This window comes from Pezoporus wallicus, unplaced genomic scaffold (genome assembly GCF_028554395.1).
Source record: "Pezoporus wallicus isolate ANWC-B61680 ecotype Strahan unplaced genomic scaffold, APGP_CSIRO_Pwel_v1 contig_4309, whole genome shotgun sequence".
NCBI classification, from domain to species: Eukaryota; Metazoa; Chordata; class Aves; order Psittaciformes; family Psittacidae; genus Pezoporus; species Pezoporus wallicus.
In genome coordinates this window covers 2,991,510-3,016,520 of record NW_026638191.1, presented here as the reverse complement: position 1 = coordinate 3,016,520, position 25,011 = coordinate 2,991,510, and the positions used below count along the sequence as shown (strand labels likewise).

General features: G+C 46.7%; 1 protein-coding gene across 1 annotated transcript; it reads left to right on the top strand.

Moving 5' to 3' along the window:
- Positions 1-2,545: 2,545 nt before the first annotated feature.
- PURA (purine rich element binding protein A) lies at positions 2,546-23,224 on the top strand. Its single transcript, XM_057409891.1, is given in 7 exon segments — positions 2,546-3,427; positions 3,429-3,542; positions 3,659-3,733; positions 20,033-20,098; positions 20,189-20,244; positions 22,097-22,178; positions 22,660-23,224. Coding segments are annotated over 7 exon segments (1,308 nt in total). The 5' UTR covers positions 2,546-2,560; the 3' UTR covers positions 22,708-23,224.
- Positions 23,225-25,011: the final 1,787 nt, after the last annotated feature.

The window sequence follows — 25,011 nt, the reverse complement described above, 5'->3', positions numbered from 1 at the left end:
AACAGTCAAAGAAAGGAGGATTTATCTTATGATAAACTTAGACTACCAGAACAAGGGCTGAAGGGGATATAATTGCTACTGAGAGACACGTGGAAGGGGAGAAAGCATGAGAAAACCTTGTGAAAGCTCCAAGCTGAAAGTTGTGGAGCTATAAAGAAGACATTGATAGATGTAGGCTAGGGATGAAAACATTCCTGATTTTCAGAGCAAAGAGGTCTGGAATGGGTTTCAGCAGAACCCACAGAAGAAGCCTAGCATGAAGCCTGCTTAAACATATGGGATGTATTGATATGACTGCAAAAGCAAGGGAGGGCAGCGTGTGACCTAGGAGGTCCCTGCAAGATCCCTATCCAGCCTTTGGCTATACCTGTACAAAGTATGAAAAGATTCCGTTGGCTCCTGCATTTGTCCATTGCCTTCATCCATCCTGTTTTGCCCCTCATCTCATTCAAGCAGTCATCCCAGGCTTCCCTTGTCCACATGAGCTAATTTTAGCGCTGAGCAGACCAATACTGCAGCACAGTCATGCCCAGACACACGATATGCCTATTGAAAAAGATTTTACCTATTGGAAAGAAAAAAAAAAATGCACTTTTTGCTTTGTTCTGTTTACCTAAATAAGTAAATGCTTGTATTCAAGCCAAATTCAGACTCAAATCCAAAGGATTGGGTAGCTCCTGTGAATGGCAACACAGCATTATGCTGGACAAGCAGGGTCCCACCAGCACAATTCCATCAAAGGAGAAATGTTGGCAGCTCTGTTTCTGGAATCACCAGCATCCACCTGGTGTGCACCCCTTCTGAAATCAGCAACACTGGCCTGTGTTAGTGCTGTTGAGGGGGGAAATAACCTCTGCTGCTGGCGGCACATGACCACCATCATCACCACCAGCAATTCTCACCCCATTGCAGTCAAAGGCAAACCAGTCAGTGCTTCCCAAGTGCCATTTTTTTCCCAAATGCACTTCCTCAGCAGTTACACATTTCCCAGCTCTACTGTATAAATAAGGAAGTGGTCTGGGCTCCATAAGGATACCTGCTGGCGTCAGCAAGAGGCTGCAATTAAGGTACTTTAATGTCATTTGTCTTCAGCATGAAATCAAGAGTGAGGGACTGCAAGAGCACCAGCCCTCAGCCCTGGCCTGGCTGCACCTTTCCCACACCAGGAGCCCACCGGGAGAGGTCTTATGTCCGGGTGAGATGAAAGGCAGAAAAGCAGAGTGTGTCCCAGGTGTCCGGGGCCTTTCTATCAGACACCATACAGCTGCTGACAGCTTGCAAGCTGCAACCCACTGGAGCTCCGAAACATGGCTTCTGGGTGGAAAGGAAGCTGCTTTCCTTTTTTTTTTATTACCCATGAAATCAGTAATAACCAAGGCTTTAATCACAACGATGGGGCAGACTGGGGGTCCCTCCCATGACACCTAAGGCCCTGAGACATGTTTAACTCTCTTTTTCCCGGATGAATGTGCAGAGCCCTCCACGGGCCACCACTAAACATGCCTGGCAGCAGGACTGCCTTGTGTAGCGCCTGCAGGGATTTGGGATGCTCGAGGTAAATCAGTGCCTTTCACACAAGTCTGCACCCGGTGCCCTTGCAGCAGCAGGCAGGGAAGCGGGCCGGGAAGGGACTTTCAGCCAAACGCAGTTTGCTCGGTGGCCCTCAACACCGGGAGGAAGCATCCTCATTTGGGGTGGAGCTGGCTTGGGATCCAGGTTTTGGGATCCCGGGTTTGGCAATAGGGACTGGAAGCTCAGAGATCTCCAAACCGCCCCGGAGAGCAGCGTTTGGATAAAAAGCCAACTGGTCGCTGCGAGGGAATACTGGGGGGACCCTGCGAGGTGATGCTGGCGGTACACTGCCCGCCGGCACCTGCCCCTTCAACTCCGGTCCCCATTCCCGCTCCGCTCCGTCAGGTCCGGCGCTCCCGGTCCCCGCCATGGATGTATTAATGCATTTAATTATCAGCCCCCAATAAATACACATGCCGCTCCACGCTCCCACCCGGGAAGCCCTTCCGCCCGGTACCCCGATGCTGAGCGCTGCCCCGGCACAGGGATGGCTGCATCGGGATGTGCGGGCTGGCGGACCCCGCTGCTCCCGGTCTCCCGCGCGGTTTCCTCCCGGGAGCATCCCTCCCGAAGGAGCTCGGGAGGCGGGAGGGGCGGCGAGGCGCCGCTGGCACGGGTTCCGGTGATAGCGGCGGTGGCAGTGGCGGTGGCAGTGGCGGTGGCGGAGCGCGGCGCTGCTGCCCGGCTCGGCGGGGCGGCCGGCGGCGGGGGCCGCTCTCTGCCGCCTTCCCGCGCCCTCTCCTCGCTCCCGCAGATCTCGCGAGAGCGGCCGGCTGGTGGCCGCGGGGGCTGTTGCAGCAGCGGCGGCGGCGGCGGGCGGAGCGGCGGCGGCGGCGGGCGGCGGCCGGGGGCGGCCGAGGAGGAGGAGGAGGAGGAGGCGGCGGCGGAGGCGGCGGCGCGGGCGGCGGCGCGGGGGGGGCGCCGGGAGAGAAGCGGCGGCGGCCGAGGCCGAGCGGCGGCGGCGGCGGCGGCGGCGGGCGGCGGCATCATGGCGGACAGAGACAGCGGCAGCGAGCAGGGCGGCGGCGGCGGCGGGGGCGCGGCGGGCGCCGGGGGGCCGGGCTCGGGCGGCGGCGGCGGCGGCGGGGGCCCGGGCGGCGGCCTGCAGCATGAGACGCAGGAGCTGGCCTCCAAGCGGGTGGACATCCAGAACAAGCGCTTCTACCTGGACGTGAAGCAGAACGCCAAGGGCCGCTTCCTCAAGATCGCTGAGGTGGGGGCGGGCGGCAACAAGAGCCGCCTGACCCTCTCCATGTCGGTGGCCGTCGAGTTCCGCGACTACCTGGGCGACTTCATCGAGCACTACGCCCAGCTGGGGCCCAGCCAGCCACCCGAGCTGGCGCAGGCGGCCGACGAGCCCCGGCGGGCGCTCAAGAGCGAGTTCCTGGTGCGGGAGAACCGCAAGTACTACATGGATCTGAAGGAGAACCAGCGCGGGCGCTTCCTCCGCGTCCGCCAGACCGTCAACCGCGGCCCGGGGCTGGGCTCCACGCAGGGCCAGACCATCGCCCTGCCGGCCCAGGGCCTCATCGAGTTCCGCGACGCCCTGGCCAAGCTCATCGACGACTACGGGGTGGAGGAGGAGCCGGCCGAGCTGCCCGAGGGCACCTCCTTGACTGTGGACAACAAGCGCTTCTTCTTCGACGTGGGTTCCAACAAGTACGGTGTCTTCATGCGGGTGAGCGAGGTGAAGCCCACCTACCGCAACTCCATCACCGTCCCCTACAAGGTCTGGGCCAAGTTCGGCCACACCTTCTGCAAGTACTCGGACGAGATGAAGAAGATCCAGGAGAAGCAGCGGGACAAGCGAGCCGCCGCCGCCGCCGCCCCCCCCGCGGGCGCCGGGGCCGAGCCGCCCCCCGAGGCCGAGGCCGCCGCCGCCGCTGCCGGGCCGCCCGGCGCCCTGCTGCAGGCCGAGGAGCCCGAGGAGGACTGACCGCCCGCCCCCCGGGACGAGGACTGGCCCCGCCGCCGGCGGGAGGGCGGGCGGGGGGCGGCGGGAGGGCGGGGGGGGGGCGGTGGCGAGAAGCCCTCCCCTCGGCCCGGAGCCCCCCCCGGCAGCGCCGCCCGCCCGGCGCCCCCCGCCCGCCGCCCGGCAGCAGCGCCTCCGACCCGCCACCCATCGCTGGATGTTCCTCCACTTTACCCACCGTATCAAACAGTAAGCAGCTGCTAAAACAAAACAAAAACAAAAAAAATTACAAAACAAAACACACAAAAAAAAAAAGAGTCAAAAAAAAAAGTAATAACATTATATATGAACTGTGTTTCCTACTTGATTAAAAATATAAAGAACTGAGTGTTTATTTCCCTAATTAACCGAGAACTTTTGTACACGTTTAAGCTATTATTATTAAAAGTGTTTGCAAAAATGGTCAAGATTATAATATTGCTGAATTATATAAAAAAAAAGTCCTTTTCATGTTGAGCTAACATTTGACTTTAGCACAAAAAAAAAAGAGATATTTTAGAACACGTAAAATAATATTTTTAGTTTTTTCTTCTCATTTTGTTACCAAATTTCGAACCTTAATGGAGGTTACTATAGTATATTTGACACCCTATATACCTGTGATTAGAGATGTGTATATATATATGAGGGCTAGGCATGCTGTGTGTCTGAGCTTTGTCTAAATGTTATGCAGAAGTTTGTAGAGTTAAAAGGTACGTAGGTTTAATTCATGCAAGGTAAACAATAAGTGCTCTCTTTTATACAATATGCATTGCATCTGGACCTTAAACATATAAAAATGGTCAGTGAAACTTCTGTGAACATGAAGAAAAATTATTAAAAAAGGCATTTAAATGAAATTTGCTAACTTGTGATTTTTACGTTTGAACCAAAGTTATTCAAATAGTAAAAAAAAAAAAAAAAAAAAAAGAAAAGAAAAAAAAGGCAAAAAAGAGAGAGAGAGAAAAAAAAAGGAAAGGATTTCCTCCCGTACTAATTTTTTTCTGCACCTGTTTGGTTTACAGCTGAGTAGGCCTATTGTCATTGCTGTGTATATGAGATGTACTTGTATTGTTCATAATATATATTTTTTTTATTCTGTGTACTTAAAAGTACTTAACCTGATGTGCAGCGGTTTCCAGTCGACCTGTCTTTGGGCAGCAGGTAGCAAGTCTTTCTGTGTCGCCACTGGCACGAGCACTGTCTCTTATCTCCTAACGTGGTGCAAGGTCCGAACCCACGCTGGGACCCCCCTGCCAGTGCCGTTAACTTCTGCAGGCTGGTAGAAATCAGAGCGGTGCCATCGCAGAGTAACCCCACTGAGCCACGGGGTTTTAAAAGTGGGAGCCAAGCCGGTGTGTGTCTGTAACGGATTTCCATGTAGCTCTGGTGCTAGTTATTACTGGCTACATACCTGGCGAGCCTTGACTATGCCCTCCCCTCCCCGTCCCAGCAGCTCCGTGCGCGCTTGCGGGCTCTGCTCGAAGCCTAGGGTAGGGAAGGGTAGATTGGTCAGAACACTGAGCTGTCCAGGTGTGTTCTCCAAATTGAAATTGTTTGTAATAATAATGATGATGATAATAATAATAGACTTCTACAGGTTGTTCTTTTTTGTTGGTTTTGTTTCTTTTTTTCCTTTTAAAAAAGTCGGTGTGCTTTTAATTGACTAACTTGCTGCTGTATAGTAAAATAGTAATATATTTTTATCATTAAAGTGCTGCATGACTATCATCGTTATGAGTGAAGAGAAAAACGTTATAAAAAGATGCCTTAAACAGTGAAAACAAAACTTTTTTTTTCTTTCTTTCTTTTTCCTTTTCTTTCCTTTTCTTGGATGGAATGCAGTAGACAGCGTTTCAGAGAAACTAGGATCTTGGTCCACTCAAAAGTTTTTTTGGGATGCAGTCGTTTTAATGGTTTTGGAAGCTGGTAGACCTTGCGGCTGCGCTGCTTAACTGGTGGTCAAGGATGGAGTGTTGGAAGGGTGGGGAGAAAAACAAAAAGAAAGAAGTTTGTTATAAGGAATTTTATTTCCTGATGTCTTTTTATTCCCATTTGAATTTATAATTCCCTTTCTCTTTTTCCTTTTGAGATGTACTGTAAGTGTCCAAACAAGCTGTCTCCATTGTACCCTGCGTTATTTCCCTTGACAGAAGTTTTGCTGTTGGTGTTCACAGAAAGTTAACTATAAGCTGCCGGTAGCGAGGTGTTTCTGTTTCTTTTAAACAATCACTGGAAATGTTTAATATTGCTTTAATGTGCACTTTCCTCTCTCCCAGTAGTAAAATAAGCTTTTGGAGTGCGTAATGTGACATTTGACATGGTTCTCAATTACATGTAAACATTTGTCTGATAACCTGCTTTTGAATCGGAGGCTCTGGATGGGCAGTTCCATCGGTTATTGTACTTCAACTGTGATGTGTGCAGGACTGCATTCTCCATGCTGCTAGACGTAGTTAGGACATGAATTGCTTTGGTTTTGCTACTTGACTGATTGATTGTCTCGGTCCTGCTGTTCACCGCCCTCCCTAAAGTTGTCGCGCTGCCGACGGACACGGGCCGGTGCTCGTAGTTCCACGCCGCCACGGTGTGTGCCCAGCAATGAGTAGCGGGAGGCGATGAGAGCGCAGCGAGTGTCCTCCTGTAGCTTTCCATGGCCAACGAGGGGTCTTCTGACCCGCGCCGCCTGGATCCTGCCTGGGATCCGGCTGACTCGAGCAGCGCAGGGGCCGCGTGGTTCCAGTCCAACCAGTCCCACCAGTACAGCCCCCTGGCAGTTCTGTGAACAGTGTCTGAGAACTTGTGGTCAGTTTTTGTCTCGTTTTGGGTTTCTTCTGCGTGTTTCATAGGGTTTTTTTTTGTTACTTCTTTCAATGCACATTATGTATGTTCTAGGACTTGATGAATGATGCTAATTGAAAGACAAAATGACTGTAAAGGTTCGTGGGATTTCGCTCCTGGTTTTCTTTTTGGTTTGATATTCTTTTTTTTTTTGCTTATTTTTGTTTTTCCCAGAGGTGCTCGGTACTTTACCAAGGCTCTGATATATCAGTATTTAAAACAAAGTACAGAAAACCCTGTTTAATGTTAGAAGAAGAAAGGTATATTTGACCATATGTGTTGTTTTAAAATAAGACAGTATGCTCAAATGTGCCAAGATACCTAATTCCTGAGAAGTATGCCTTATATTTTCCTTGCTGATATGCTTTTAAATGTCTTGTAGAATAGGTCCAAGAGCATGACAAAAACTACTTTATAATGACTACGTGCAAGAAAACTTGAAATTCATTGCAATACTGACTTTATTTTATTTTATTTTTTTAAGTTAAAAGGACACTGTCAAGTAATTTACAGTTGAAATACAACCACCCTGTAAGTGGTTTTGTGCTAATGGAGAAATGTGCTCCGAATTTAAAGTATTTTTTTGGTTGTTGTTAAAAAAAATAAAAAAAAAAAAAAGAGGAAAATTGCTCTGTCTCTGAGAAGTGAAATAATAAAGAACCAAAATGAGCTGCTGTTGGTTCCTGCTTCTTCATCATGCTCCCTCTTGGGACCCATCCTGGTGCTGGGGCTGGGGGTCCCATGCCCATGGGCAGCAGCTCAGCAGTGGGGTAACAGGCAGGATGCTGGGCTTCCAGCACGGTGTATCCCTAATGCAGAGGAGAGCTTCTTTGGAAAATTCTAATTGATAAAAACAGGAAAATGGGAAAAAGAAAAAAAAAAGACTGAATACTTGACAGTGTCACTTTCTTGCGTATCCCTCGCAGGGGTTGAAATGTGCTTGGTGGGAATGCGGTTCGCAACCTGCCACGGGACCGCGGTGAGGTCAGAGGGGCTGCCCTTGTGGGCAGGGTGCAAGGCAGAGGTGGTCCCATGCAGCAGGGAGGGAGCGGCCGGTGACTTGAGCCCCTGCCCAGAGCCGACTGGTATCTTTTTGTTTGGGGGGGAGCAATTACTTTGTTGCCTTTACAAATAGCACTGTAACCACCTTTTTTTATGATTAGCTGTAGTATAACCTTTGTCCCTTCAAACTATGCAAGCTATGAAATGTAAATTAGGGATCAGTTAAAGATAGTTGATTATATTCAATCAGATGACATTCATGCACTAACTGGAGTATATACAGATAAAGCTATTAGAGTGACTTGTATGCTAACAGCAAGATATAACATACCTACCTATTCTAAAAAGAAAAATGATTATTAATATTGTATAACAGGACTGTGGGGGTTGGGAGGGGATGTTATCTCTTACCTTCTTAAAGGGGGATTTAAGATTTTTATAACTGTTTTTTCCATCAAACTTTAATATTTTTGTCAAATTTTTAGGTATTTAATTTGTAAAATAGATTTTACTTTGTACTGGCGTACAGAAAACAGGGGTTGATTTAAACTTTTTTGAAGCCAAGTGATCAACTACATTTGTAATAAAAAGTCAATGGATCTATATCAGTCGTACTCACTGTTTTCATTTCTTGTACGTTCTAATGCAGTGGCGCTGTATGTCTCCCAAGGAACAAAAAATTGGGGAGGTGGGTGGAAGGAGAAGGCAAAAAACGTCAGCTTTGAGGCTGCAAATTGATGTGTAGGCAAGTGGCCCGCGGTCAGTGGAGATTTGGTAGCTATGCGTTTTTACCAGAACCACGGTGCACTGTTTCAAGAAGGGGTTAAGAAAACCTGACGTTTTTGGCATGTCTTCACTTCATGCTTCCACCTTGGTGCGCATAAACTCTCGAGCCACCCTTTGGGAAGTGCTTAAGAAAACCAAACCCAAACCAAGCAAAACTCTGATTACTCCTAAGGTGGTGAACTACAGCACATCACGTTTTTGCACCTGTACACGGTATCTCTCTTCCTAAAAGGTCTGCCGCTTCCTTCTTTTCTCTAAGTTCAATAGGTTAAACTGTTTTGGTTTTTTACCTTAATTTACATCACCAAGTGTTTTGAGTTGAAGACTTCAGCAGATCCACCGAGGTTGGATCCAACACCTTGCAGAGCACTGGCACGATTCTTTTTTGTTTGCTTTAAACCCAGACCTCCCATTTCCCCTTCCAGGGCATATACCAAATCTGATTGACTTGTCTGTGGCAGAAGTTGTGGGAGCTACAACTGGAGAATCATGACATTAATGTACAAGAATGCTAAAACAGGTTTACATTTGGAGGGGGCTCTTGTGAAACACAAAAACTCAAAGTGTAACTAGGACCAACCAGTTTCCTGGGTTTTGCTGGTCCAGCGGATAGGAAGCCAGTCTCTCATAGGTGTGTTGGAAAGGCAGCGAGGGCAAACTCTTCCCTGAGTGTGCAGTTTGCTCATTCAGAAACCTTCTGCTTCTTGCTGGCTGGGATTGCTTGCTGGGAGGCAGGGCTCTTCCTAAAGCACTGCAGTTTCTCTGCTAAATCGACTCTGTCAAGAATGGGTTTATTTTTAGTCACAAATTTAAAATACTGATTTGCACCTTTTTTTTTCTTTTTTTTCTCTTCACCCCTCTTCCCTTTGCTTTTTGTCAGGCTTACCCAAACTTCCCTTTTATTTTCTTACTATCCTTCTTCGCTGGCTGCCTGCTCTTTGTTACAGCTCAGTTTGTGTAACTGAAGGGTCACTGTCCATGTGGGTGTTTGGACTCTCTCGAAGAGGAGTCTGGCGTAGTTTTAAGATCTCGTGCTGGGCTTTGTAGTTTTTGCACATGCACTTCTCTCCCTAAAAGTTTGACTCTCCTCTGCTTTCTTCTGTAACATATGAAGCTAGGTGAAAGGATCTGAATTTCTGGTAGCAGAACAGAGAAGCGGGTGCATGCAAAGCGTTGTCAAAATGTTTTGACAAAGCCGACAAGGTAAACAAGAGAGTTCCATTTTTATTCTTGATTCCTTCTGCCGTTGCCACTTGCAACAATGAAGGATAATTTCATCCCAGAGCTTTTTTCCAAGCCTGTGGTACCTTTTACTCTGCTCACTTGCACGTGATGCAGCTCGCTGGCACCACAGAATGCGGTGTGTGGGTTGCAAACGTGGCGAGGAGATACATATATAGTTAATAATATATATAGTTAAGCTAGTTAAGGTTAATCCAAATGGACTTTCAAAATGATAACCTTTTTAAAAAGCCTGTTTTAACCAGAGCCTAATCTTTGGACCTGAAGTTCATGGCACTTTTTGTCTAAGTGGGATCTCTTGTGATGGTGATGGTCTGATGGCACGGGAAGGGTGCTCCTCTCGTGTGGCAGCTGGAGTTCCTCTGCCAGAGTCGAGCTGCCTGCTCTGCTCCCATCAGCCATGCTGCATCCCTGTTCCCATATCGCTCATGCCAGGTGATCTCGGGTCTGCTTTGGGAGTTTCTCTTAGCCTCCTGTCTTTCTTTTTAACTTCTTATCTTTTCAATGCATTTTGGTCCCCAGTAGGACCGTGTTTTAGCAGCAGTAGAGTCTGGGGGAAAGTCAGCCTACCCAGGGGTCTGCAGTGCATCCCACCTGTGGGCTGTGAGGCTTTACTGGGCTATGCATTGCTTGGCCATGCAGGACTGAAGATAGCAGAGAGAAGTAAACACCAAATCATCCACTTTTAGGGGTTCACAGAGTTACTTTTCAGTGGTACATTGGATATTGTATTGCAATTTGGATGGCATAAAAGCTGCTGCTGGAGGAGTACCTTGGAGGGGAAAGGATGAATGGGTTTGGTGCTGTCCCACTAACAAAGTCATCTCCTGAGCCAGCAGAGTCAGGGGCGACCGAGCCTGCTAAAAAAAGTTTGTCCTGGGGTAGAAGCTCCCAGCAGTCACAGCAGAGGAGGTGTTGTCTGTCTGAAGCAGAGGAAGAGGCTGTCAGAGCAGGACAGGAGGGTGGGCAGCCGAGGGGTGCCTTGGCTGCTGTTCGGGTGCTTCAGCATCTCGACTGGTGTTCGGGGTGGGTGGTAGTTGGTGTGGAGAGGCCCGTCAGAGCCAGATGACAGCAGCTCTTGCAGCACTTTTGCCTTAGGAAGCCAAGGGGGGTCATGCAGCTGATCCCACGGGCCGTGGGGCTGAGCTCCTCTGCTGGGGCAGCTCTCCTGGTCCCATTTCTGCTGGTCCCATCTCTGCAATATGGTGTCTGTACATGGCTGAAGCCAGACAAGCAGACGTGTGTGTTGGGAGAGTCAGAGCATGTTACTGTAAAGGTAGTAAACAGTTGTGTTGGGAGTGTTTGAGGGAAAATATCACAGAAGGAGAAATGTTGAAGTTACACGGTGAGGAATGAGGCATGTTTTCATGGAAGAGTGTCAGCTGGAGATTAAGTGAGAAAAGGTAAAGATACAGGGCTTGTGGCCCTGCTGTCTTTTGAGCGTTGACTGATTAAAACAAGGCACAGCAAATGTCTGGATGTCCCCAAACAGCGCATCACTGTCCCTTTGCGGATCAGTACTGCCGGCGCTCCTTCGCCTGAAGAGGGGATGTGGTCCTGAGCCTTTTGCTCTGGAAGACACCATGTCCAGCCAAGGGGAAGGTCAGGCTGGCGGTAGGGTTTGCCTACGTTTGGATATTGTCTCATTTTGGGTGCCCATGACCCTGCACCATGCATCTCTGAGGCTGAGGTGGTGTCTCCAGTGGCTTTGCAGCTCGGGTTAGGCGTGAGCTATAGTTGCTGAGCACTGTCCTGTCTCTGCGTGATGTACCTTGGCTTTACTGTGGAGCTGTCTCAGAGCACACGGCCTGATTTGTTTGTGGTTTAACTAAGCCTAAAGACAAGCTCTACCAACCGCTGGCATTAGGTCAGACCGATCAATGGGAAAGTACAATCTCCAAAACACAGATAACATGACTGTTGGGTCCAGAGTGTGACTCCTTTGCTGTTGAACTTGGCTCTGGCTGTGCTGGTTGCTCATGTAGATGTAGCCCTGGATAAAACAGGAGACTGCCTGTGTAGGTGGCTGACAGGTTTTGCACCTCCTTGTCTTGAGGCTTAGGTTCATGACATGTGGCATATTTCTGCTCCTTTCTGGATCATCCATCAGCTGGGAGAGCGCTTGCTTTGAATGGGCATCTTCTGGATCTCCCCAGTAGGTAACTTGGTCTTAACTCAGATAATTCCTTGGCTTTGCTGGTCATCAGCTGGGTTGCTGTCCGTGTTCTCATTAGCTTTGCAAAAATATGCACCTTAACCTTTCCTTAGGAATCTCTTTCACAAAGGAGACTGAAGTGAAAAGAGGACTGGCTGCAACACTGGCAGTGGGAGTTTGAGCTGAGCCTTCCTGGCTGTGGTACAGAAGAGTTTTTTCTTGAAACACTATCTTGAAATATGCAGGAAGCAAAGAAAAGCTTCATTCTTTCTGTTGTAGATTGGAGAGGTGAGAGGTGTGGAGTTACATCTGCAGCATGGAAGGGTATGTCCCTCTTGCCTTGTGAGACCTTGGAGGATCTGGTCTGCTGTGTGCTGCCAGGAAGCCAAAGTGCATGCCTGGAGAGATTAGACTGCTTTTAAGGAGAGCCTCTAGATGCTGAGCTGTCATCCTGGTCAGCATGTTGATTTCTATAGAGAGCTGCTCATAAAGGTGGCTTGCAAATGGCATCTGAATCCCTGTGACCATGTTGACCCCAGTGAGTTTGGATTTTATACTGGACATGGTGCAGAGGCTGTGCGGCAGCCCCATGGGTGGGCTGTTGTTGCAGGAGATCGTGTCTCACTGACACATGCCAGCAGTCTGGACTGTGAAATGGCACTGTAATGCTTGCAGGAAGGTCTGGGAGCCAAGCCTGGGCTCTTGGGGGCACCTCATCATTCCAGTGGACTGATGCTCTAGGGAGGGCCAGCAGTGGCACCACAGGCTTCGGAGCTGGCATGTGAGGACATGTGAGCTATGGGGTCTGTGCTGCAGGGCTGCTCCCCATGGGCATGTTTTCTGGTCCTCTGTGTCATCAGCTGTGCTGATGTAGCAAGTGGTGAGATGGAGCTGCAGGCTTCATGCAGCGTCTGGAGGAGCTATGTCTCTATCAGATATATGCATGGGTAATTTATATTGCTGGGAGTTGGGGGTGGAGAAGACAAGCAGTGGCAGTTTTTAACATTGCTGGTGAATGTCTTGATGTGCAACTTGAGCTCAAGTCTTTGGGTGCTCATCACATCCACAGTGCCCTTCAGTTGCTGTATTAGCCCCGGTTAAAGACTGGAGTAGGCTTTGTTCTTCTAACTCTGGGTAGAAAGGCATGTGCCAGAGTGCAGAACAACATCTGCACATCTTGGCCAGGACCTATCTGGATAGGACATCTTGCAGCAGCCCTGATAATTGAAGGTTCATTGCTTTGGTTTGAGTGTCTTTCTCTCCCCCAGGTTGGCCTTGCTGTACTCTCTTACTAGGCAGTATGCTTCATTTCTCCATGCTCTGTCCTGGTTGCACACCAGTTTGTGAGTGCAATGCTAGTTGCTGGATTTATTACCTATGGTCTCCTGAGGTTTAGAGCTTGCCTGGGCTTGCAGTTTGCTCAAGTATTTAGCATGGGCAGAGGAGCTTAAACCAGCAGCTCCTTGGGAGTGTTCATCAGCACGATGGCAGCAACTGGTCCTCAGAACTAACCTGAGGATCAAGAGATGGCCAGTGAGTTTCCAAGGGCCAGCTCTTCTGCATTGGTGTAGCAGAAGCAGGTCCAGCTGTCTCACTTGTAGGTGAACTGTGAAAGCTTGCTGGTCTATGGATACTTCAAGAAATGCTGGGGCTAGGAAGCGTGGATAAAGGGTTTAGTGAGATACGGTGTTTAAACCTCCCACTCGAGTGATGCTGAGGAGAGCTGGCAACATAGCATTGGCTCATCAGGAGCCGTGTGGGCCGAGCAATTTAAGAATAATGTTGTGTGAGCAGGAGCAGAGGTGAAGGAGCTGGTGTCTTGTCAGGTGCCAAGTTATAAATGGGGTCAAAATTTCCTTTTATTAAAGATACTGTTATTTAAATAATAAATGGCAGTAGGATCAGCATTGCCAGGGGCTGCTGAAGGGCAGGTGGGCAGGTCTCTGAGCAAAATAGGGACTAGAGGCTTTAAATTATTTTCTAGCATTAATAATTCTGAACTGAGCACTGCAAATTCATGTAAATGTCATCTCTGCTTTCATACATGCAGACAGTTTGGTTTGTGGATGGGTCGTTTGACAGTGCCACATTCAGAGGCTCATTCCATCTTTAAACTAAAAGAAGTTGGCTTCTGAGAAGCAACTGTCAATAAAAGTCCTGGTAAATGAGTCCTTGCAGGCTTCTGCATGGCTATATATAACTTATCTTGTCCAGTGAAAGTCTCTAATTGGTGGTTTAAAGTAATTAAAAGAAAAGAATCTATTAACAGTCTGGTTTTAGTTTAAAGATGGACTTCATGTGGTCATAAAGTAAAAATCCTAGCTTGATTGTGGGAATCAAAGAATGTTGGCTTGATTGCACTAGGAACTGCACACAGGAGTGCAGAGAGGACACACTTTACGAGTGATTATGTCCTGATAAAATACTATGCAGTGCAACAAATGGAGGTGCTCCAAGCTCCAGAAAGTGTCTTGAGGCCAAAGTTGCTGAGCTGGTAAAGACGAGATGGCATTAAATCATCTTCAGGTGGTTGTGGTCCCTCCTCACCTTGGCGCTGGCTGCCTTGCCTTTCGTTTGTGGAAACTTGACTCACAACTGGGCAGGATTAAAGGGGCAATGTATAATTTAGTACTAAAGCCTTGGTTGAGAAGTTGTTCTCTGTTTTGGAGATGCCTCCAGAAGCTGTGGCAGTAGCTCTGAGAGATTAGGATGGCAGAGAATTTGGCTTTGGGAAATACAGGCTCTGCTCCCAGTGACTGGGAGGTCGCTTGTGGTGAGTTACCTGTTGAGTGGACAAGTAGATCCTGGAAGATACCAGAGTGTTTGGGGCTCTCATCCTTGAAGCTGGGATGCTTGGGTATTTGGGTGCCTGGAAGAAGACAGAATTTAGGGCATAGTGGTACCTTTTCCTGAAGGCGAAGGTACCAGACGGGAGTGCAGGAACAAACTGTGTGCCTGTTTCTCCTGGAGGACAAGGAGCAGCTTCTCAGCACAGGGTACAAGAAGGTTGAGAGCAGAGTTGGGTACGTGGAAGGGACAACCAGCTGCGGGGCTGCAGATTGGGATAAGAAAAGGGCTTGTGGTTCAGACACTTTAAGTATCTGTATACCAGTATGGAAACATGAAACAAAAGTAGTTGTAGGCTGCTTGATGGTGTAGAATGACCTTGGCATAGCTGGCGTGATTGAAACAAGAAGGGGGGGGTGATGAAAATCAGTAAGATACTGCATTATCTGCCATCAAACTATACCAAATAGGCACTCTAGGTCATAAAGGTGTGAAAGAACACTAGATCTGACAAGTTGCTGTAAAATCTGAGAGGACACTGGAGTAGTGACGACCACACAGCCAAATTTATGTTGGATATAAATCTCATATTTTAATGACATGGAGGTATTAGGAAATTTTCTATTCCAGACAAGAAGAAGGTTATGGGGCTGAGGAGAAAATGAGGCTCATGTGTCTTCATAAACCTGTATGAACAAGTAAATTCAATTATGTCTATGCTATCTGGCCAGATTGTTCGGGAAGAAGCTGGCTAGCATTTTGGTGAACAAGCATCTTGATTTACTTGAGGGATCATTTCTTGTACCAACCTGGTATAGACTTAGCCTTGATTTAGGACTAAAACTGGTTTGAGATGTAATTACTGTTGAGTCATTTAGTAGCAGTCAGTGACCACAGTACAATTACAGGTTCAGCATCCTCGGGGGTGGAAGGTCTTGGACTAAAAATGAGTCTTGTGCTATAAGACATTGCAGGGGAAAAGATTAGAAAAACAGAGTCCTTAGACTTGTCAAGGCAGCCCCATAGATACCTGGAAAGGTTACAGATAGCTTGAGTTAAGCAGAGCTTCAGAGCTGAAGGGGAAATCAGTTATAAAGGAAGGGACTTCCGGAGTCCAGCAAGACTCCATCAAAAGACTGGAGTCCATCTCTTGCAGTGGACTGAAAGAGCCATGCTGTGTGGCAGGCAGCCTGTAAGCTGGACATTAAGCAGTTTAAGAGGGGCTTTGAAGAGCCTGGGTCTTAGGGAGCAAACACTGCCTTAAGTGTGTCAGAGAGAAGGCTGGGGACAAAACCTTAAATGTGCAGGACTGAAGGCACAGTTAATTTTCAGCGCTACTTCATACTACTTAAGTGACTTATCCATGTCATTCTGGAGCACAGGGCATGTTTGAGAGCCTGCCTATGCATCACCTTGTCCTTTTGCATGGTAAAGATAAGGAACCTCCCTATGAACTCTAGTGTTTGAGGCAGAGAAGCTGGAGCAAAGTAGTGAATTTAAGTGGAAAAGCAAGAGATATACCTAGGAGTTGTAAAAGAGCTTGAGACTGAAATGCTAACATTACTAGCAAAAATAGGGCTGTTAAAAACTAGCTTTACCATAGAAAAACTATGGTGTTCTCCATAAGTAGCTAACATCCTAATGTCAGATTAGTATTTTTTTTAATTAAAGTATTAAACGGGGCGCTGGGAATTGCAGATCAGCAACCCAGCACTCCGGTTTGAGAAGGAGAGACTGAAGTGCTCTAACTCTTCAGTATGTGATAGGTTGAAATCAACATGCTTTCTGCAAAGAAAGGTAGTTGGACTACATGGTCTTTGAAGGTCCCTTCCAACCCAAACCATACTGTGATTCTATGATCAATCTTGTTTTCTGGGTAATCTAACAGAATCTTTGAACGTGTTGACAAGCAGTTGGAGGTAGAGAATCAACTGATCTTTATTTGGTTGATTTAAAAGGTTTTATCAAGTCCTCCCCAGAAGGTACTCAAAAATTACGCTTGTAATGAGAAGTGCAATATCTTGGAGTCCTTCTCTATTTGCAGCTGATGTTGATCACTTGGGCAGCAAAAGGTAGACAGAGGTCTAGTTGGAGATGGTGATTGAAGGCTTCCAGGTCTGCATCTTGAGTAGGTCTTCAACCTTTGAGCAAATGAGTTTCCTGTGGAAAACACTGATTCATTAAAACCAAAGATGCCAGGTGGAGAAGGGTTGATTTTCACTGAATTTTTCTGGTGAGCTCATCTAGGTCCAGGACTCAAATTCTGGTTGACTGCAGAGGAGAAACAAGCCCACAATAATGGGTAGCGTGGCATCTAGATTCCTCCTTTAACGTGACACCCTCCTATTCAAATTCCTACCCTGAGCTTGACTTGCAGGTCTGCCAAATCCCAGAGCATGCCTCAATAGCTGATGTGGAGGATATGTTCTGTTTTCTTTTGGTTTTATCAGGAAAAACCTGATTTTGGTTTTGGCAATGGGCAGAAAGGGAAAGAGCAGGGAAAGAGCACTGGTCAACATCTTCCAGGTCTCATTTTGGCACTGTTCTTGAGGGATTGGTGTCCATGTGTGTGAGTGCGTGCAGACCTGTTATCTCTCTTCCCAAGAGACCTAGAAGGACCCACAGCTAACTGGTGTGAGCTGGAGCATCCCTTTGCTGCTCTAGCTTGGTTTCAGGCTCCTTAAAAGTCTAGAAGTCATAGAAAATACACTCACTTCTCCCACCTTCCCTGTCTTTATTAGATCATGGTACCAAAGAGTAAGTGCTTTGATAAGTCATTGGATTTTGCAAGAGGAGCAGGTTAACTGCAGCCACCTCAAGTTAGAGTTAGTGTTTAGATAAAAGAATTAGCAATTGAAATTGCCCCATCCCTGGCAGTGTTCAAGGCCAGGTTGGACAGGTCTTGGAGCAAGCTGCTTTAGTGGAAGGTGTCCCTGCCCATGGCAGGGATTGGAACTAGGTGGGCTTTAAGGTCCCTTCCAACCTAAACCATCCTGTACTTATACGAAAGAATAGAGTAGTTGGTTTATACCATAGAAGTGACTTCAGCCTGCCCGTGACTGGAAGTTCCGAAGATCATGATGAGGTCTGGTACTGTGAGCATGCAGCAGTAGGTGCCGGCTCTGGGAAATGCAAGACAATGGGCAGGGGGCGGAAAAAGGCAATTTTTAATGCTCCAACAGTATTGCTGGGCTTTAAGTGATTTGCTCATTCAGGAAGAAGAATATTGAATTCTGGGTAGCAAAACCAAATGAGGTGAAGGTTTATAAGCTGCCATAGAAAATAACTGTGTGTTAGAGCAGTAGGTGCTGAGGTCTGAGACGCTGCAGCGCATGAACTCTCCCGTGACACGGTTCATCAGACCCTCGCGGTGCCCCTGTGCTCCTTCCCCTTGGTAATCTGGTGCTTGTCACTGATGCAACCTTTGTCCCTCCCCTTAGAAATACCTATTTAATGGGATTACTCACTTCTAGTTAAATTGTACCAGCTGACTTTGAAGTACTTAATATCAAAATGTTGTGGTATGCTTGCATGATAGCTATTTGATGTAAGTACAAAAATCTCTTGTGCTCTCTCTTTAGGAATTTGGGCTTTGAGTTTCATTGGGGAGCGTTGTACGTACCCAACTGCACGGGATCAGGCCCATCTCTTTTTTAAAATGTATTTCGTATCTGAGATTAGAAACATTCTAGGAGACAAATCAGAAGATAAAGTTGTCTGTTACAGGCTCAGATGATAATAGCGACTTGTGCTAAAGGCTGCCCGTCCACGTAGCAAACTGCACGGCTGCTTCTGTTCTAACTGCTGTCAAAGGTCCGGCATTTTGGTAATAGTATTTATTTTCTAAATGTACTGAGTATACTTGCCTTTAAATCCTGTTAGGTACAGATAATTATTGTTGGTATTCTGTAAATTAGCTCTATACTAGCATTCACATTGGAGTAGGCTTAATATTGTGAGTGTCAAAGATGACTTGAAAAAGGAAAATTCATTTATACCCTTTTAGTGCAGTTGTACCCCATACAAGGTGTTGTTTGTGGAAGTACCAGGAGTGCTACAACTGTCTCCCCCACTTTTACTTGCTGTGATTTTCTGCAGGAGAACATACAGATTTAAATCAATTTTTCCATCCTTCGGAGACACTGAGATATTATCACAGTGAGGCAATAGATAAACTAGGCCATACTGCAGAGAAAATGTATCTTTTCCTTTTTTTTTTTATTCCTTCTGCTGTTAATCAGGCCTCCGAGCATTTTTATTATTATTATTTTTAATTTAAAACAGTTAAATTGTTTGAGTACAAATCACTTCCCCCGTGTCTGGTGCGACATCCTCTAAGACACCATAGGTCTGTTCAGGCTGGATTATTTGTGGTCTTCCAGAAAAACTAGATGGCTGGAATCACTAATGCCAAAATTTGCCCACGGCAAGGGAGGAAAATCCTTACCCCATCCAGACCCTTTCCAGTCACCCCACAGCACCCCATAAGGGTATAAATACCTACTTTTTCTTTTCCAGGTGATCTTTAAGGCCAGGCAGCAGCAGGCAGGGTCGGTCTGTCTGGGCAGAAGGGATGGGGCTCTTGCCCTGCAGATTTACCCTGCTTCGGCATCAAATCCAGCCGGTTTTAGGCTGAGTTTCTGTCCCCCGAGCAGAGCTCAGCCCCAGCACAGCCAGCCCCAGGGCTCTTTGGTGCTCCTTGCATCTTCTTGGGTACAAGATCTCTGTGGGTGATGGTGCCCACAGATTGCCCAGCTGCTCGGTGTGCATTTAGGGAGCTACATGTGGTTGGATTTCACTGTGTCCTCAATTGTGATCCCCAGGGCAGAAAAATTAGGACTTTCTTCTCAGTTAAATTAAAACCACAAAAAGTGAAGCAAAACCTCTGGAGAGTGGTGTTACCTGTGGTAGTGACCGCCGTTCACCACCCGCTTCTGTTCAGCCATGACCCCTGCTTTGGTTCTGCTGGGTTTTTAGCCATCTTGACCTCTTGTTTGCAAATATGATTGGTAATATAATGCTCTATGTACAAATGTCTGTGTGGCTCATGTGTATGTTTCTGTGGTTCAAGTCAGCCACAGAGTTCTGGAATTTCATTGTACTTTGGTTAAATGTTGGACTTTTAACTCTTCTACTGTATGGCTTCTTGATTTCTCTTGTCCAATGTGGACCAACTCTATTTTTGGAAATAAATAAGCATGTAAATAAAATGAATGGGTTTATGCCACTTACAAGAAAATGCTTTATTTAAAATATACACTCAGTCTTGTATATTTTATGGTATCTCAGGGAGGGACAAGGCTCAGGCACCGGCAGCCTTGGTGATGAGGTACCATATTATGTACAAATTCATTTCCAAGTGGTTTCAGAAGAAGACTTTCCATCTCCTGAGTCAAACCCCCATAGGACCAGCCTGGAGGAGGAGGAGGGTGGGGGGGAATCCAGAAAGAATCACATAGCTTAAGAGGAGTAAAGGAAATAAACACAACTTTCCTCTCAACACAAGGCTTCTGGTTTGAGGTGTCTGGGTGCCAAGGATGCTGCCGAGTGCAGGGATGCTGTGGGGCAGTTCTCGGCTCCTGCCCAGGAGCATGTGGAGATCAGGAGCATGATGACTTCTTTTCTTTCTCTTAAATTTCTCCATATAAACCAATATTTACCAGTAATCCTGTGTTTCTGTTTTTGTTTCTTGGCAGACTTTTACCAGTAAATATCGGTTTATTCCTGAAACCAGAAGCCCTAAACATACCTTTGTTTATAAGGTCAGTTGTCATTTTGTCTCTCTCGTTCCCCGCTCCCCCCCCACAGTACAACCTGGCAGGTGATTGAAAGGTACCAAGTTTTCTTTCTAGTTTTCCTGCTCTGCATCTCTGGGAATGGAGCCCGCAGGACCTAGAGCCTTCTGTTGGTAACGTAGACCTGAGTTTACAAATTCTTCTTTTACCATTTTAAAGCCTGCTTTTAAGGACAGAGGTGTTCCCAGCTGCGGGAATGGGTAGAACCCCCACAAAAGTAGAAACACCTCTCTGAAGCCTATGGGTAGGTCTCTCACAAGCATCTTCAGGCTTGGGGCTGAGGAAGTAAGTTATCCCAAAATATACACTGAGAAATGCCATTGCTGGTTTGCAGGGAGCAGGACTGGGGGAGGGAAGGGTGAGAAAGGAGTTGGAAAAAATCATTCCCCCCCCCATTTTTTTCTGATTTACTTCAAAGTGTGACGTGGGGAGGAGGGAGAGAGTTTGAACATTGCCCTTCCTGAACTTGGCGTAAACTCTTCTCCAAGGCTGGAAGAAAGGGCAAGTGCAAGGTCTGATCCTTAAAAGGACATTGCTAGGTGTCTGAGACCCCAGAAGCAGCTGCACCTTTAATGACAGGAACCACTTTAGGTCATCTTGTCAGAGTTTTGGTTATTCCCAGACAAATCCCCTTTGGGAGCATTGAAGCCTCCTGTATTTTTGTGCAAGTGTTTGCGACCCAAACACAACAACCTTGCGCTGATACTCCAGAAACAGAGAAGCTGGTGAGGAATAGAAAACGAGTTCTCTGCATGGTCCCAGCCAATTTTTCTTCTCCCAAGTAAACAAAATGCCAAAAAAAAACCCAAATAAAGCCTTCTTCCAAAATGCAACCTCCCAACAAAGCAAGCCAAAATGGATCTCAAACGCCTACTCTGGTTGTATCATATGTGGTTGGTGAGAGCTCTTTCAGCCTAGCTGCAGCCTAACTATGTCCCTTTAAGGAGCACCAGTGTCTATTTTCCTCTTAATGAGCACCAAAGCTGAGGGGTTTGCAGGTTTCAGATGCAGGCTGAAGTTCCTGCAGCCTTAGATGGAGTCCAGAGTGAGGGGAGCCCTTCCAGCTGTGCACTTTGAGCTGAACACTACCTTTCCTCCCCTTTTGCAGCCTGGGTGGTTCTGATTGCTGGCAGTTCTGTAACACAACTTTAATCTGAGCAATTGAGGCTGGTCCTACCTTATCTTCAGACGTCTTGCGGAGGACTCCTGTTACCAGTTTGGTACCCAAAAGCTACACCCCACCATCAGAAGTCACTTACTCTTTTTTTTGTCCAAGGCAGTGATAGATCACCCTCTCTAGCTCTAATGGAAAAAAAGATAATTGCAATGCAACTTTCTAATACATTGTTCATATATACATAATTCCATTGCAATCCCAGATTGGAGAAGAGATCTGTTAAAGGTATATATTAGTCTAGATTTTTTCTTATTGTAAATACTGTAATTTTATAATACTGTCAATATTTTATTAACTTAGAAATATTTAACAGAGTTTAATCTATGGTAGTTGATTTATTTATAGGTTTATGTTGCAGCCAATATTGCATTACATTCTAATGTAAGATTAACTTTCAGCATGTAAACATTGATTTAATCTATCCCTGGAAAGATTAAGAAAGAAAACTTAATCTGTATTTATCCCCCAAATCCCAGTTTGGAATTCTTTAATGAGATCTTAGGAGGTTCCAAGAGCTCGGGAATCTTAACAACTGCGGTAGGATTTGAAAACTTGAATTTGCAAATGTGGCTCTTTCACCCTGTGAACAAGTTTGCTTCAATACCTGGTCTATACAGTACGGAAGTCTTTATTTTGAGCAAAGGGACACTCTCAGATCAATCGTAGATTCTCGGGGTTTTGGAGGGGAGGGGAAGCAAAACTGGCCCCCGTGCATGTGTGTTAATGCTTTCTTAATTGCAAGGGGTAAAAGAAAATATCCTTTTCTTGTTTGGCTCTTTGGCTGGAAGCATTCCTGCAGCACTTTGCATCCCTGTTACGAGGAGGCTCCAGAGGTCCTGCCACCGCGGCACCGACTGCAGCCAGCGCTCGGTGAGATGGGTACACGAGCACCAAGTCTAAAACCTGCCAGTTTTTGACCAAAGTTTTTACCTTTTTTATTTTTTTCATTCTCTCTCTCTCTCTTTTACTCTGATGGTGTCCCTTTAACAGCATAAAGATGTTCACGTTCTCCGCAAAAAACATTAAGAGTTATTTTCTTTAAGGCAGGGCAGAATTGGACTGTAATATGTTTTGCATAAAAAATACCAAAACTATATAAGGTTTTTCATGGGAGCTGGTATTTTTGGAGTGTAAAAGTTAATCTTTATTAGAGATGTGCCAATCTATACTGCTTTATTGTAGTGTTGTTACACTTAGGCCTTTCAGTTAACTTACAAATATATACTGTAACAGTATACTTTGTACAGATTTATTTAAAATTTATTTGAAAAACTGAAATAAAGTAGGCAGACAATAAAGATATTTATTTTTCATTTGACTATGTAAGAAGGTATCATTCTTTTGGTTTTAGTGCACTGGTGTACCAAGCCTCAGAACCACTGCTTTCTCCAGCTCATAGGATGCTTTTCCGAGACTGTGGATACGTGTATGTGTACTGCTGTGTTGATAAGTAAATGCCAACGATGGAGTTCGTTGCTTTTATACATCCCAAAGAGAAGTTCTCCACCGTTCATTTTTCTGTTTTCTGACTGAAAAGGCGTGTGTTTGTGAACAGTGTTCACACAAGTTCTGCCATCCCACCCTCACATCAGCTTATACCAATGCCAGGATGGGAGGATTTGCCTGCGAACCTTCCCCAAAACACCCCGGTCCGCAGTGGCATCGTCAGGGAGCAGTTCAAACGTGTGTCCTCTGGGCTTTGTGTAAAGCAGATGCAGAACAAGAAAAATCACGATGTTAAATCCATTAGAAAACCAATTCCTTATTGTACAGTAGTATGGAGATCTCTAGTCAACCTGCCATTAATAATAGATTCTTATTTTTTGAATGATCTATTTAAAAGAACAGCAAGCATTGTATTTGCTAGTAAATCTGAAGTGTTTACATGGAATTACTAAATAAATTATTTGATCTAAGATGGCTCTCATCAGTGCTGATTTTTAATGCTGGAAATTAATTTCGGCAGCTGCTTTTTTAGTTCATGCTGTTCTTTAAAATCTCCCAGAGCATTTTTTTTTTTTCTCTCAGTGCATCCTTGTGGGTTGAACAAGGTTCTGAGGAAGATGCAGAGTGTGCCTCTCCCGGTGAGGTCTGGCAGGAGTGCTAGCTAACGTTCTGCAACCCCCTCCACGCCATGAGACTGCCCCTTCCTATTCCAGACAACTGCTTGCAGTGCTGAGACAGAGAAGGATGCTCTGAGCTGGAAGCCCTGCGGCAGATGGAACTGCTTAGCTGCAGTTTTCGCCCGTCAGAGCCCTGGTGCATGTATATAGATAGATATATATTTTATAGCAGAAAGCATTGGGATAGAAGTAAAACATCATCCTTCAAGGTAACAAGTTGTCAAACCCAGTTCCAGCATGGCTTGGTCGTGCTTGCTGCTGTCACAAGGCTGCAGGAAAGCCCCGTGCTCCCAACCCCATGACCTTGCTCAAGGCCCTCGTGTCCATGGGCAGTCACAAGGAGCAGAAGCAGATGAGTGCTCTGGATCATCATCAAGGCTGAAGGTGAATTCAGGGGTTTCCACCCCTCTGAGCGCCAGGGCACTGGTGCTACTCCCCGAGGTGGGGAGCTGGTTGTGCAGCTCCCGAAGCACTCTGCTGCTCCAGTGTAGAGGATGGAGTAGGTGATGTTCTGCACTGGGGCTCCAGCCCAGCGTGCGGAGCTTCTGGCAGTGGGAGGAAAGCAGCAGGAGTGCAGTTAGTGAGAGTGGTTGGAGAAATCTATGGAGAAGGACCAGGCAGAAATAGCAGGCAGTCGCTGCAAGTGCAGGGTCTGGCCACACTGTGTCCCCCTCTAAGCACTGCATACACTCATTCCTTCAGAGGCGTTCAAACCAGGGAAAAAACGAAACTATAAATAATGCAATCTATCCCGCATTCCTCATTTCCCAGGCGTTCTCATACAGCTTGCCAAGTCACCTAATGTTTAATTTAATGCTCTCAGTGCTCAGTGCCTGGTTAGAAAACCCGACAAACGCTTACATTATGCATCATTTGGAATATTTTTGGCCATGGATTTCACACTTCACGTTCAGGGCAGGATTCCCACACCACCACCACCACCCCCGAGCTGCTGGGGAGTGTTGAGCCCAGACCCTGCTCCATGCACACAGCCAGTGTCCCCAGTCCAACTGCTCCTGCTTCCCACTCCTCTCACCCTCACTGTTTGGGAAGCCCTAAGGTATCTGTCCCTGGCCCTGCAGTGCAGCCCCTGCTCCCCCCAAGCCTTTCACCTCGCCGATCACAGCACACTGCACACCATGCTGCTTTCACTGCAAATAATTCTGCTCTTATTCTCCTGAATAGAGTATTTATATGCATCTTCTCCTCTTGTAAGAGCAAGCACGTGGTTCTGAGCAGTGTATTGCTAGTAATTTGCTTTCTGAATTGAGCAGAGTGATAAAATAGCTATGCTTATCTGCGTTACATCAAGAACTTACTTGGGATGGATGTTTCTTCACATTGATACCTACCAGCCCTAGCCAATGGTTGGTGCTTGAGAAGAAGCTGAAACAGCAGCTCTGCACCTTGCCGAGCCTTGCAAAGCCTTATTTTGGAAGAAAACATTCTCTCATTAGCTTTATTTCCCGTCCCACCCCACACACTGTCTTTTTAGCATCAGGAATTAGGAGCCATAGGGTAGGAAATTATTCAACCCACTGCTGAGCCTCAACGATGCTCAAGCTTCAACGATGCTTTAA